Source organism: Condylura cristata, unplaced genomic scaffold, assembly GCF_000260355.1.
Source record: "Condylura cristata isolate star-nosed mole 26May11 unplaced genomic scaffold, ConCri1.0 scaffold00016, whole genome shotgun sequence".
NCBI classification, from domain to species: Eukaryota; Metazoa; Chordata; class Mammalia; order Eulipotyphla; family Talpidae; genus Condylura; species Condylura cristata.
The window spans coordinates 38,344,156-38,355,820 of NW_004567117.1; the positions used below are offsets into that span (position 1 = coordinate 38,344,156).

At 52.8% G+C, this 11,665-nt stretch overlaps 1 protein-coding gene across 1 annotated transcript in view; it reads right to left on the reverse strand.

The window, feature by feature from the left end:
* Window positions 1-376: 376 nt before the first annotated feature.
* The window catches only part of CCBE1 (collagen and calcium binding EGF domains 1), a 155,102-nt gene continuing 143,813 nt past the window's right edge, over window positions 377-11,665 (reverse strand). The window contains exons 6-11 of the mRNA XM_004683941.2: window positions 7,212-7,315; window positions 4,272-4,392; window positions 3,335-3,474; window positions 3,210-3,245; window positions 2,555-2,590; window positions 377-1,020 (exon numbers count right to left, since the gene is read on the reverse strand). Of these exons, the coding sequence (XP_004683998.1) occupies window positions 787-1,020; window positions 2,555-2,590; window positions 3,210-3,245; window positions 3,335-3,474; window positions 4,272-4,392; window positions 7,212-7,315 (671 nt within the window). The 3' untranslated portion in view covers window positions 377-786. The remainder of the gene's footprint in view (window positions 1,021-2,554; window positions 2,591-3,209; window positions 3,246-3,334; window positions 3,475-4,271; window positions 4,393-7,211; window positions 7,316-11,665) is intronic.

Here is an 11,665-nt window from a genome sequence, read left to right on the forward strand (position 1 = left end):
ACGTAGTCTGTGGCTTATGCGCAAACCCACTCTAAACAAGCAGGCCAACCAGCGGTCCTCTGTTCTGAGGCAAACCAGGGCACTTCACCCCCCTACTTCTTGAAATCAGGATTCATTACTGTCTACAGCTAGAGGGACCTTCTTCTCCATATTGGATACTTAGACGTAAGCACAGCACGGCCTCTGAACAGTCAGATTTTTAGGTACAGCAACTCAGACGTCTGTAAATACCTGACCACATTTTTTCTCCATCTTCTCTAATACCCACTCCTCTCCTTTCTTTAATTAAAACTGGGAAACGAAGTTGGGCAAGAGGACAGAACATTCCAAACCTACTTGGCTGCCAAGAAAAAACGAGCTAGCGGCCAGGTGAACATGCTTCCTTATAGTCTATTTGGGATGTGTACATTGTAGTAGTTTTTTTTATAAGCAAACTCATTTTCTTGGAGCTCATCTTGCCATTTTCTCTGTTTGATATTCTGCCAAATTTTAAGACATTGTGAAAATACTTCACTCAGAAATCCAGAAGTTCCTGAAAGATAAAAAGGAAGAGAAAGCCCAACGGTGGCCAAGGGGCGCTAGCACTCACAACCTGGATCTCGGTGGTCTACAGGGGAGCAGGAGCCTCTCAAAATGGTATTTGGAAGAGGAGGTAGGGAGAAAGCAGGAAAGGAGTCAAGATAACAAAAACATCCTTTCCTCAGGGGTGTTCCTCCCCCTCCCGCTTCACTGACTTAGCTGAAGGCAAGCACGCTCTTCCTTTGGCACTGAGATGTTGGGGGTGCACTAAGGATAAAAGTCTCCAGGGGGCCCCAAGTCTCTGGTTTCAGTTCTTTTCGGGTAGTCGTCTCCAGAGCCGAAGTCCATTGTCTCGGGGTAGCCGGCGAACTCCTGAGGTAGCGGGAACTCCTCCGCCACCGAGTGCGTCCGGTGCCCGAACACCTTCTCCTGCAGCTCCGCGATGTCGTTGCGGATGTCCGCCAGCATCAGCAGCAGGAAGTCGAAGGAACCGGGAGGCCCCTGCACACACACGGGAGGGATCAAAGCCAGAACACGACACACGCAGCCGCTGCAATGTGTGGCTCCCCGGCCGCTGCTGGTGGGCAAGGCCTGGTGGGTGACTCTGGACCGGATGCAGCGAGAGGGCCCCGCCACCGCAGTTGGGGGTCCCTGGTATATGGTGTGGGGGTCTCTGGTATATGGCCTCCTAATGCCTTCAGTTCCTTAATGGGTGTTCCTGACACAGTCACTGCTCCCTGCTGCTCACTCCCAGCTGCAGCAAATCTATTAGAATGCAAGAGTCGGTCACGCTCAGGGTGACCTTCCAAACAACTCTGGCAGAGCTTATGTGGACACAGAGGGGCGGTGAAGAGGTTCTGCGCCCCTTCAATCTAGCTCAGCTGCTACGAACTGTGTGGCTTTCGGTGTAACTCACATTCTTTGGGTTTCTGTATCTTCATTCATAAAATGGGGCTATGGGCTCCTAGGTGAGGATTTAAGCCACACCTTAAGCATAACAGATGCTTAAATAGTGGTCTTTTTTAAGATGGAATGGTTAAAGGATACTTGGTTTCATCTGCATCCTAAATGAAGCTGAAGGTATACTGTCGTCAACTCTTCTCATTGACCAAGAAAGGTTTCAACAAAGGTTTCCTATTTTTTTTGAATGACGGGAACACCTTTTATCATTATATGGTACTGACGAAGCCTAAATTTCTGCATGATGCTTTGTGGCGCATGGGGAAGAAAATGTGCAGTTTCTGGGAAGGCTGTTAGTGTGTGTCCAACCTTCATTCTCTCGCCCTGGGGCCTCAGCCGCTGTGGCTCCTGCTTCAGACCAGCAGCCCAGCTCTGCAAAGCACTGAGCGATGGGCGGTACCTGATATCACATGATGCTCACGAGGCCCAGGTGAGGTGTGGGGCTCAGATTCCCCTGGGCGTTGCACAGGTCAGGGAATGGAGAGCCAGGCACGGATGACAGGTGGGAGTGCTGAGGTGGGAACCCAGACCGCTCTGCCTCTAAGACCACCTCTAAGACCTCACCTCTCTGACTCCCTAGTGCTCTGACATCTTCATCAGCGGTGATGGTCTCGAGCTTCCAACCCTGCTGGCTTCATGTGTCACCTCCCGGACACTGTGCACGCACCAGCTGCCTTCTCGGCGGCCCATGCAGCCTGGCACTTCTGGGGGGCCCTACCTCTGACTGACTCACTTCTTGGGCACTCAGGGTCGTGAGCTAACACCATCCAGTCCATTCTAGTTTCTTCAAATGTTTGTTTACCGGGAAACACTCATAGCATACTGGGGCTTTGAATCCCAAGAGGAGACCTTCCAAGTAAGGATTAACCATGAGCACAGAAAAAGAAATAGAAAATAAGTTTTCAAAAGGAACCCCAAGCAGTTGCTCTAGGCTGCTCTCCCACCACGGGGTTCTGTTCCGGTGGGCTGAGCTGTGGTAAATGGGCCGACTTGGGCTCAGGCCACCGTGTGGGGTACCGGAGCTCCCCACCCCAAAACCCTCCCTCTGAGGAGGAAGGTAGTGAGTGCTACTTACTGGAGACCCTCTGGGGCCAGGTGCTCCTCTCTCCCCCTAAAAGCAGAAAGTCAGGGTTAGCTTTCTGGGCCAAGGTGATGCTGCTGCTATGGTTGCTGCCTCCCTGCACTCAACCACCAGGATTTTCTTTCAGAAACCCAGGTCACCTGGAAGCTGGGCTCAAGGCTGGAACATAACTGCCTGGGTAAGAGTCTTCTGTTTCTGGGTTATTTGCAACCCAGAGCTGGGGAGAGGAAAAGCCCCCCTTCCAGAACATGCAGAGTGACTAAGAAGCTTCCAGAAGTAACTCGCAGTGACTGCTCTACGAGCAAGTAGCAGGCGGCACACAAACGAAACCACCCATGGGCACAGAAGGGGCCTCTCCTGCATGTAACTGGGAGGTCACCGGAAGTGAGCTAGAAAAGACCCACCCAACAGCGCTCCTGGCTGAGGGGCCTTTGAAATGTCGGGGGGCACTCCTTCTCAGGAGTGGATTTGCTGCTGGTTTTGTTATGGTGGTTGTTTGATATCTTGAGAAAACAGGTTTTTAGGTGTGTACCCCGGCTTCGGGGGGAGGGGGAGCCGTGAGTCTGTGTTTCGAGTCGTCACATGCGAAACATGGCCAGTCATGGGAGTCCCCGCGTCCCTCGGCCCTCACAGCTGGAGACCCACTTACCTTAGAACCATCTCTGCCGGGGGCGCCCGGGGGGCCCTACGAGACAAAGGATCTAGTTTCACAGGAGGGAACGTGGTGCAAGAACACACGCTCCCCAGCGAGTGGGTTTCTGCAAAGATACTGACCACAGGCCCACGCCGGCCTTGCTTAATGTGGGACAGGTCAGGAGACGGCCCCATGGGCCCCATGGAGCCCCGCGGGCCGGGCTGCCCCGGGGGGCCCGGCATACCCGGGAAGCCAGGGCTCCCTTTGGGTCCTGGTGAGCCTGCAAGCAAAGGGCATGTCATTAGCTCCACACCTCACGGCAGGTGAATCAGGGCGCCCCGCCAGTCACCTGTCTGTGCACTGCTCTCCCCATCTGACAAGCCTGAGCTGCCCCGTAGGCCTCTTACACTTAACAAGAACAAATGGACGCTCCCCTGGGGAGCAGGGGAGACGAGGCTGGGTGTGGGATAAAGGGCTGGTGAAAGCCCAGGGGGGCTCATGGGGCCACTCAACCTTCGCCAATGTAAAGGTTAGAAGGTATTTTCGGACTCTCCCTGGTGGCACAACGGGTTAAAGCGACACATGAAACTCTCCAAAGCTACTGCAACACGAGTTCGAATCCTGGCCAGGCCAGGGAGTTGACTCACAGGGCGCAGCAGACCTCTCCTGACCCACCCGCTGCTCCCCTCAGCAGTGTACCTCAGTATATCTGCCTGTTCTGCTCCCCACTCTGTCTCTGGTGAATCCTCTCACCCACCACACCTCTGGCTTGGACCCCAGTTCAGTAAGCATAAATAAATAAATCTTTTAAAAAAAAGGCATTTTCTTCCCATTTCTCTGTAACCACAAATGATCTTGAAGACTCTTATCTAAGTCCAGGACAATCACCTTTTCGCTCCCAGTGACAGGTGGTCAGGAGGCTCTCTCAGGCTGGCGGGCCCATGGCCCTAGGCGCTCTCCCTGTGCAGGTGGGGGGGGGGGCTCCTGGACTCTAGCTCTGCTCTCACCTATCCCCCCAAACATGAGCTCTCCTCAGGCAGCCCGGGGTTCCTGGTACGTGTCTTCCCCTGCACTCACCGGGCGGACCTTGGCCCCCAGGCAGGCCAGGGGGTCCGGCCAGGTAGGTATTGGAGGCCAGCACCTTGTCGCCTGGGATGTATTTGCCCAGGTCCGCAGCACTGTTGGGGAGCAGGGCGATCTGCAAAGAGAAGAGGACATGCTGGACAGGAAGCAATGGTGCCCTGCCAGGGAGGGTCTTCACACCTGCCCTCTGCCGGGACTGCCAAGCCAAGCCTTTGCCAGTGTTTCCCTCTTGCCGAGTTGGAGCTTACAGGGACTGGCAGAATCCCACAGGCCTCATGGAAATGACCTGCAGGCATCACTCTGCTAGCTAGCGGGCAAACCTGGACCCATCATCATCGTAATTACCGGGTGAATTAGCTACCTGGTTAATTAGCTACCTGGTTCAGACTTCCAATTTGTTAATCACTTTGTGTCTCGGGCTTTGTTGAGCACCTGCTGCATACCAGCCCCTGGGCTGGTTTCCGAGGCAAAATAACAGCGACCAGGACCTAGTCACCTGTCCTTCCAGACCTCTCAGCTTTGTGGGCCAGGCAAGGATGTGGCTATGGTTCCTGGAGTGCTCGGGGCTGACCTTCAGCGTAACTGGGCTGTAGCGGTGTGGTGATTTAAAAATGCATCCACATGAAGATAAACACCATTAAGATCTCACTCCTCTGTGGAATGTGAAACACGAGAACAAAATAAAATCAAACTCCTAAACTGTAAGAACTCAATGGCAGCTACCAGAAAATAAGCAGGAGGGAGTGGGAAATCGGGAACAAGGGTCAATTGCACGGAAGGGAGGAAAACTAGAATTTGGGGCAACCCCAAGTTGCCACTGTGGGTTGACATCACTACTGGCTTAGTTTTCCAATAAGCAGTAAGTTAGGGCCGTCCCTGGTGGCACAAGAGATTAAAGCAGCCACTTCACCAGTTTGATCCCCAGCCAGGGAGGTGACCCACATGGCGCTGCAGACCTCTCCTGACCTGCCCGCTGCTCCCCTCAGCAGTGTACTTCGTCAATCTGATCTGCCTGTTCTGCTCCTCACTCTGTCTCTGGTGAAGCCTCTCACCGCCCCTGTACCTCTGGCCTGTACCCCAGTTCTGTATGCAGAAATAAGTAAATCTTAAAACAATAAAAGACAGTAAGTTAACTTAAGGTGGGGCTTACTGCCTCCTCAGCTGCACAGACACTGCCCCACAGAGAGAGCCTCCGCTGCTCCTTGGCAATGCTGCAGGAGGGGCTCTGTGTCAGGCTCGCAGAGGTGACAGGTGTACCACAGTGTTCAGCTGCTTTTGTGGAGCTTAAAACACAGCAGGGAGGTAATAAGTGAGCCAGCCTCTCACTTAGTAACTGCATTTCTGAACAACCTGTGAGATTTATCGGCATAGATCCTAAAGGCCATCCAGGCTAGAAAGACTTACCTCTAGCTCTTTTTTAAAAAAATTATTTAATTTAAAAAAATTATTTATTTATTTATGCATATAAGAACTGGGTACAGGACAGAGGTCAGAGGTGCAGGGCGGGGGTGGGGGAGGGGTGAGGAGATTCACCAGAGGCAGAGCAGGGAGCGTAACAGGCAAATCTACTGAGATGCCCTGCTGAGGGGAGCAGTGGGGAGACAGGAGAGGTCTGCTGAGCCATGTGGGTCAGCTCCCTGGCCGGGAATAGAACTCCTGCTGCAGTGGCTGTAGATAGCTTCATAGTGCTGTGCTTCAACCCTTTGCACCCAGGGAGGGCCCTCTGGCTCTTGAACTAACTCCTGGGTGAGAGTGGCATTTAGGGGTAACTTCAGGCTTTGGAACACGGTTCACCTGTTTCTCCCACGCCTGAATCCTGTGGTCTATGAGGGGGAGACGTGTCATCCACGAACCCCTTGGGGATTTGCTCAGTAAGCACTGACACCAACCCAAGTTCAAGTGAGGCTGTCTGCGTGGGAGGTAATTATTCATCTCTGTTTACATGGACATGCTTAGAGGTTTTATGCCTCATCCCCTATCAGATCACAAACTATCATGATAAGGATCACGGTTATGCAATCGCCATACAGTCCTCTGTTAAAATTGAGAGTGTGGCCGCCAGCAACCCGGGAGGCTCTCACAGAGCCTTTTTTCCACCTATTGATCTGTTGTTTCTCTGGCAACCTCGGTTCTCAGTAGAGATGGCTGGTGAACATGGAAAATCCAGTCTCATACTATCCCTTTGCCCTCTGGACTAAGTAGATGCCTGAGTGAAACAGACTATATACGCCAGCTTGAGTGGAAGCGATTCAACCCCCCACCAGTGAGGTCATGTTTTATCACCATGAAAGTAATTTCTGAGTTGTTGACAAACCAGGAAATGCTTGACCTAAGGTATCATCAAATACCACCTATCTGGGCCCAGGGGGTTCAAGAGGTTGACCACAGACCCAGCTGGGGGGCATTCCTCATATCAGATCAGTCACGAGAAAGCTGATCTTTCAGGCATTACAATCACGCCTTCGGGCACGTGTGGTGTGGAGACCTTTATAAAGAGCGTCCTCGCGGTGGGTGCCCCGAGGGACCCACGCGATTGCTGCCTGATCCGTGGCACCCGAAGCCCAGGCTGTATGTTTATAAGGTGCCACAGCGGCCCACTGCCCGTTTATGGAGGTTCACAGTGAGGATGTTCTCTATTGATAAAATACAGAAAAAGAGTCATACATCTTTTCGGGGGAGTCATGCATCTCGGGGTTTTTGTATGAAAAGCCCCAATAACCCCCCACTTTTGCTGCGTTCCACGGCCCTGTGGAAGTTGGGCTGTGAGGGCGGGCTGGCAAAGCAGCCGTGTCCAGACCCAGCTGGCACCAATCTCTGCGGAGGCCCCGTGAGAAGGGGGCCACGACTTCCTTTTCTTAGGTTTCCTAGCACCCTCTGCTCTAGGCCACCAGAGCTGCCCGTGGCCGTGGCCGTGGCCGACTAGTGGGCACGCACCTTCTGCTTCAGCTGCAGCACCGTCTGCTTCATCTGGTGGAACTCCTTGCACGTGGCACAGCAGGTCCCGGCTCTCACCGCGTTCTCGGTCTTCTCCTCATGCCCTGGGGAAGGAGACCGGCTCAGACCCCTCAGGAGGCTGGGAGACCTGGAGCCCCAGAATCGGGGTGAGGGAATTGGGGCGGGGGGCTCCGCACTCGGACACCAGCAGACAGGAACGTGCGCGGAACTGAAGTTGGTGATTTTACAGTTCTCAGGTTGCTGACAGCTCGCCCTGAGAGGGGAGGAGGGAGGGGGGCCCCGCGGTTCCCAGCTAGGCATCCCATGTCTGCCTCTTTCAAGTGTATACCACGGCGCTATTACCATGCCTCATCAGGGGCTGGGATCCAGCATCCTGACATGATTAATCCTCCCCTCAAAGGCCCATGTTTGTGCACTGTCAGTGACCCCCACGCTCAGGCACTGTGACTCCAGTGCAGGCCCCTGAAGCTGGTCTTTTATCACCTCTGGTCACCCACTGTCCAAAGGGAGTTGTCACTGTGACTGTGACCTTATCACCTAACACTTCTGCTCCAGCAGGTTCCGATTTTAAAGATGCAACATCACTGAGTAGCCACATGGGGGCGCAGAGCTCTAACTTTCCTGCTGTTGAGCAGGACACACATCTAGACATCAGAAATAGAATTCCTTAGATACCATATTGGTAATATTTAATACACTTAGAAAACCAAAGAATGTTCTCAACATATTTTACAGTGTCACAAGTGAACACAGAGTGTGTTTGTTTACACAAGGCGATTGTGCAGATTTATGTCCTGGTGCTCGTTCGCAGCACTGGAGGTCCAGTACAATCACTTGGGGTGCGTTTAAGACCCCCCTACTGGCCTAGCTGCGCCCCACCCACCTGGGGGTCACAGTCAGGGAACAGTATCAGTGTTTTTAAAGCTCATTCATCTATGTGTTAGTGGGGCTTGAGAGTCGTAGGAAGCACTTGGCTGGCCCTGACACTTTGAACCATTGTAAGGAGGTCTCGGTCACTTTATCAGAAAATAAACAAACGTCAAAAAATAAAGACCAGCACGCTAATTACTATGGAGCCAACATGTCCTTAATTTGTCTCCCCATCGGGGTTACTGGCTCCTTGGGAGACCTCGCCTGGCTCCAGCTACAGACTCTCAAAGACAAAATCAAAGTGGCCCATCAGCCAGATGGCAGGTCACCAGCCTGCGTGTGCCTTGGCCTTTCAGCTGTCAGAGGCCGGCTGTGCGGCCTTCAAATTCCTCTACCCAGCATATTACAGACACCGCATGATGCACAGTTAAAAGAAAAACAACAACGAGGACGGAGAGGTCTTAGATCACATGTGTTTACAGTCAATAATCATTATCTCTTAGTCAAAAAAAAGAAAAGACCGTGATGACGTATTGGCACCACAGATGAAACTGCCTCATTGCCTCTGACGCTGCTGATGCAGAGGCCCCTGGGGGCCTCCTTGTCTCTGAGCTGGTGTCTGGATGCACACGGTGCACCTTCCAGCTGTGGTCAGTGCAGCCTGCCGGCCAGGCGTGGACGCTGTGAGTCTGCGAGTCTCGGCTCTCGCTGAGATGGACGGCGAGGAAATGAGGGCTCAGGGGGCAGCTGACACGACTGATGAGGGAAAGATCTAAGATGGTAAAGGGTCTTCAGAGCGCAACGAGGGGCACAAGCCCCAGCCACCCCAGGTCTCAGCTGGCTAACCTGGAAGCAGCTCTCTCAACTTCCCAGTTCCCAGGGAACTTCCCATGGCATTGCAGCTGTCCAAGGAGCACATCTGGGTGCTTGCGCCTTACTGCAGCCAGCAAAGCCAGGCTGCCACTGTCTCAGTGGCCCCGTGTGACAGTTGTGACTTGCATGTTCAGGGCATGCCCGGGGCCTGTGCTTTCTCATTGTAATCACAAACATGAGGGACTCCTCTCAGCCCTTCTCCCCCCGATGTCCGTGATTACCGGCACTGGAATGTTTTCCTTAGTGAAACAGTGAAGCCAAACGCATGGCGTTTGCCGTTTGCATCCTCCATGCTCTGGCGGGCATCCAGAGGAGAACTGACACAGAAAATCACACACTGAGCTCTTTGGTAAGTGCTGCTGTTGGGGAGGGGCTTGTTGTTCCATAGGCAATGGGGATATTTCAGTTTTAGGGGAAAAAAGAATCTGGAGCTTGGAGAAGGGAAGAATTCAAAGTCCGGATTAATTTGTGCAGTAAGTTCTGTGTCACAGTGAAGCCTGATGATGCGCGCATGGCCAACAGAGAGGCCGTCCACCGCCGTCAATGTAAACAGGAACAAACTTGCTGCGAACCGGAGGAGCAGCGTCCTGCTTTCCTTCAGCAGTTGCTGTGCCGACGGCTCTCTCTGAGCGAGGGCTGTTGCGTCTGGTGATGACAACGGCAGCGCCTGGAAGTCGACCAGATGACCCGGCAAGTTCAGCCCTAGAGCTCAGGTCTTGGAGACACACAAGTCAGAATTTCCCAAATGGGATTCTGCTCAGGGCACCATCATCTATGAAAAGTTTGAAGAAAATAATTTGGGGAAGTGCAGGCTTCACCAAAATTAGCATTTTTTTTTTTTAAAGGAAGATCCTTCGCAGAACTGCTCATGGACTCAAGTCGTGAGTCCTCAGCAGTAGGTGCAGGAATGCATTCCTGCTCAAATGCAGCAGCTTCTAGAGAAAGAAAGGGTGACTGGCATCCCCTCCCTCCCCATCTCACTGGGCCAGCCCAGGACCCCAAGGTTCTGCAGAACACAATGCAGGGGAATGTTGTCATGCATGGCTGAGATAAAAAACCAAGTTTTTTAAATGAAAGTTAATACTGGAGAAGATGCAAAGCTGTTGTGAATTTATATCCTTTACGATGACAGATGCTCAGATTTTGCACTGAATTCTTGGCCTTGGCAGTCAAAGTGGTCATCACTGAAATCAAATTCTTTTTTTTTTTCTTTATGACAAATTTGCAGTTAAGTAGGCTCTGGATTTGCTCAGAGAAGCACAGAACTGGAGAGAAAGAATCAAATACATGGACAAACGGAGGAGCCAAAAAGGTAGACCACAGTCACAGGCTACCTGGCATGGGGTGTAGCTGAATAAGCAACTCCAAAAGCAAAAGAGAGTTCCCTTCTTGATGCTGGTTCTCAATGGCTGGCATCTTCGCCTCCCCGTGGCTAAGAGGCTGCACCCTATTTTTCAAGCGTGATTCTGAGAGGTGTTTTACCTCCTGCTCCTTCCCTATGTTCTCTACCATGGGGCAAAAAATGCAATCATCTTAACTTTGCATTAAAAAAAAATAAACGCGGCCTGCAAACATTTTTCTTACTTGACCCTTATGCCAGGAAACATAAAGACCATTCACTCTGCTGTCAGCACATTCTGGGTGGGCAGGACGACATGCTTCGGGCTTTAAAACACACCCACAAGCCCTCCTGGGCCGGAGCCTCAAGTGCCCACTCTGGAGCCGCTGCCAGCAGGCACTGCAGGGGCTTCTAACACGGGCGGCTTCCCCGGGCCCCACCCTGTTGCTCCTCAGAAGTTGGCTTTGTAGTTTTGCCTCGGGAGGCAGCTGGTCTCCAGCTGTGCACTATCCTCAGCTGAGCGCAACCAACTCCCCCCCCCATTTTTGCATCTCAGCCTACTCACAGAATCACCAGCTCCTGAGCACTCAGACAAGTCAAGCCTTCTCATCTTCCCTGATACTTGTGACGTGTCTGCAGAGTCTCTGTCCCCAGCCAGGGTGGGCCCCACCCAGGGGTGGCCCAAGGCTACCACAGTCTCTCCCCAGAGCCCTCCCCGCCCAGGAGGTAGGGCTGAGCCCTGAGCTGACAGGGATGGGGATGTCAGGGACCCCCAGGCTGCAAGGGTGGGGTGTGGGACACAGGGTCCTTCCCTCCTTCCCCCTCCCCCCACTTCCTCCTCCTCTTCCCTCCCTTCCAAACTTAAACCAGTAGCTCAGCTGATGATATCCCCATGACCCCAGGCGGATGACACCCAGGAGGAGACGGTCCAGCTGAATCAGATTGAAAGCATGTCAATCAGCTCTTTGATTTATGAAAACTTTCCTCCTTCGCAGCGGACTCTACTTGCAAAATATGGTAAAGATGAGTCACTAGAAAAACGGGCTCTGACATGCAAGCACCCCTCTCCGGATGGAGACCCAATTTCTTGGCCATGCTGATATAGAAATTTCTAAACATGCTCAACGTCTGTTTAGATCCGATCTCGAAGTTCGGTTCAGACATGGACCAGACTGGACAGATGGACAAGGGGCTGTGGACGGTGTTCAGGCAGCTCTGATGTGCACTCTTACCCCTATGGACATGTCTCCTGGTCACAGGAGCCCGGTTCCCTGGGGTGGGGGGGGCGTGTCTTGGCTCTCCCATTGCTCAACTGGTTTTGGTCTAAGTGTGACACTGGGTTCTGCAGATG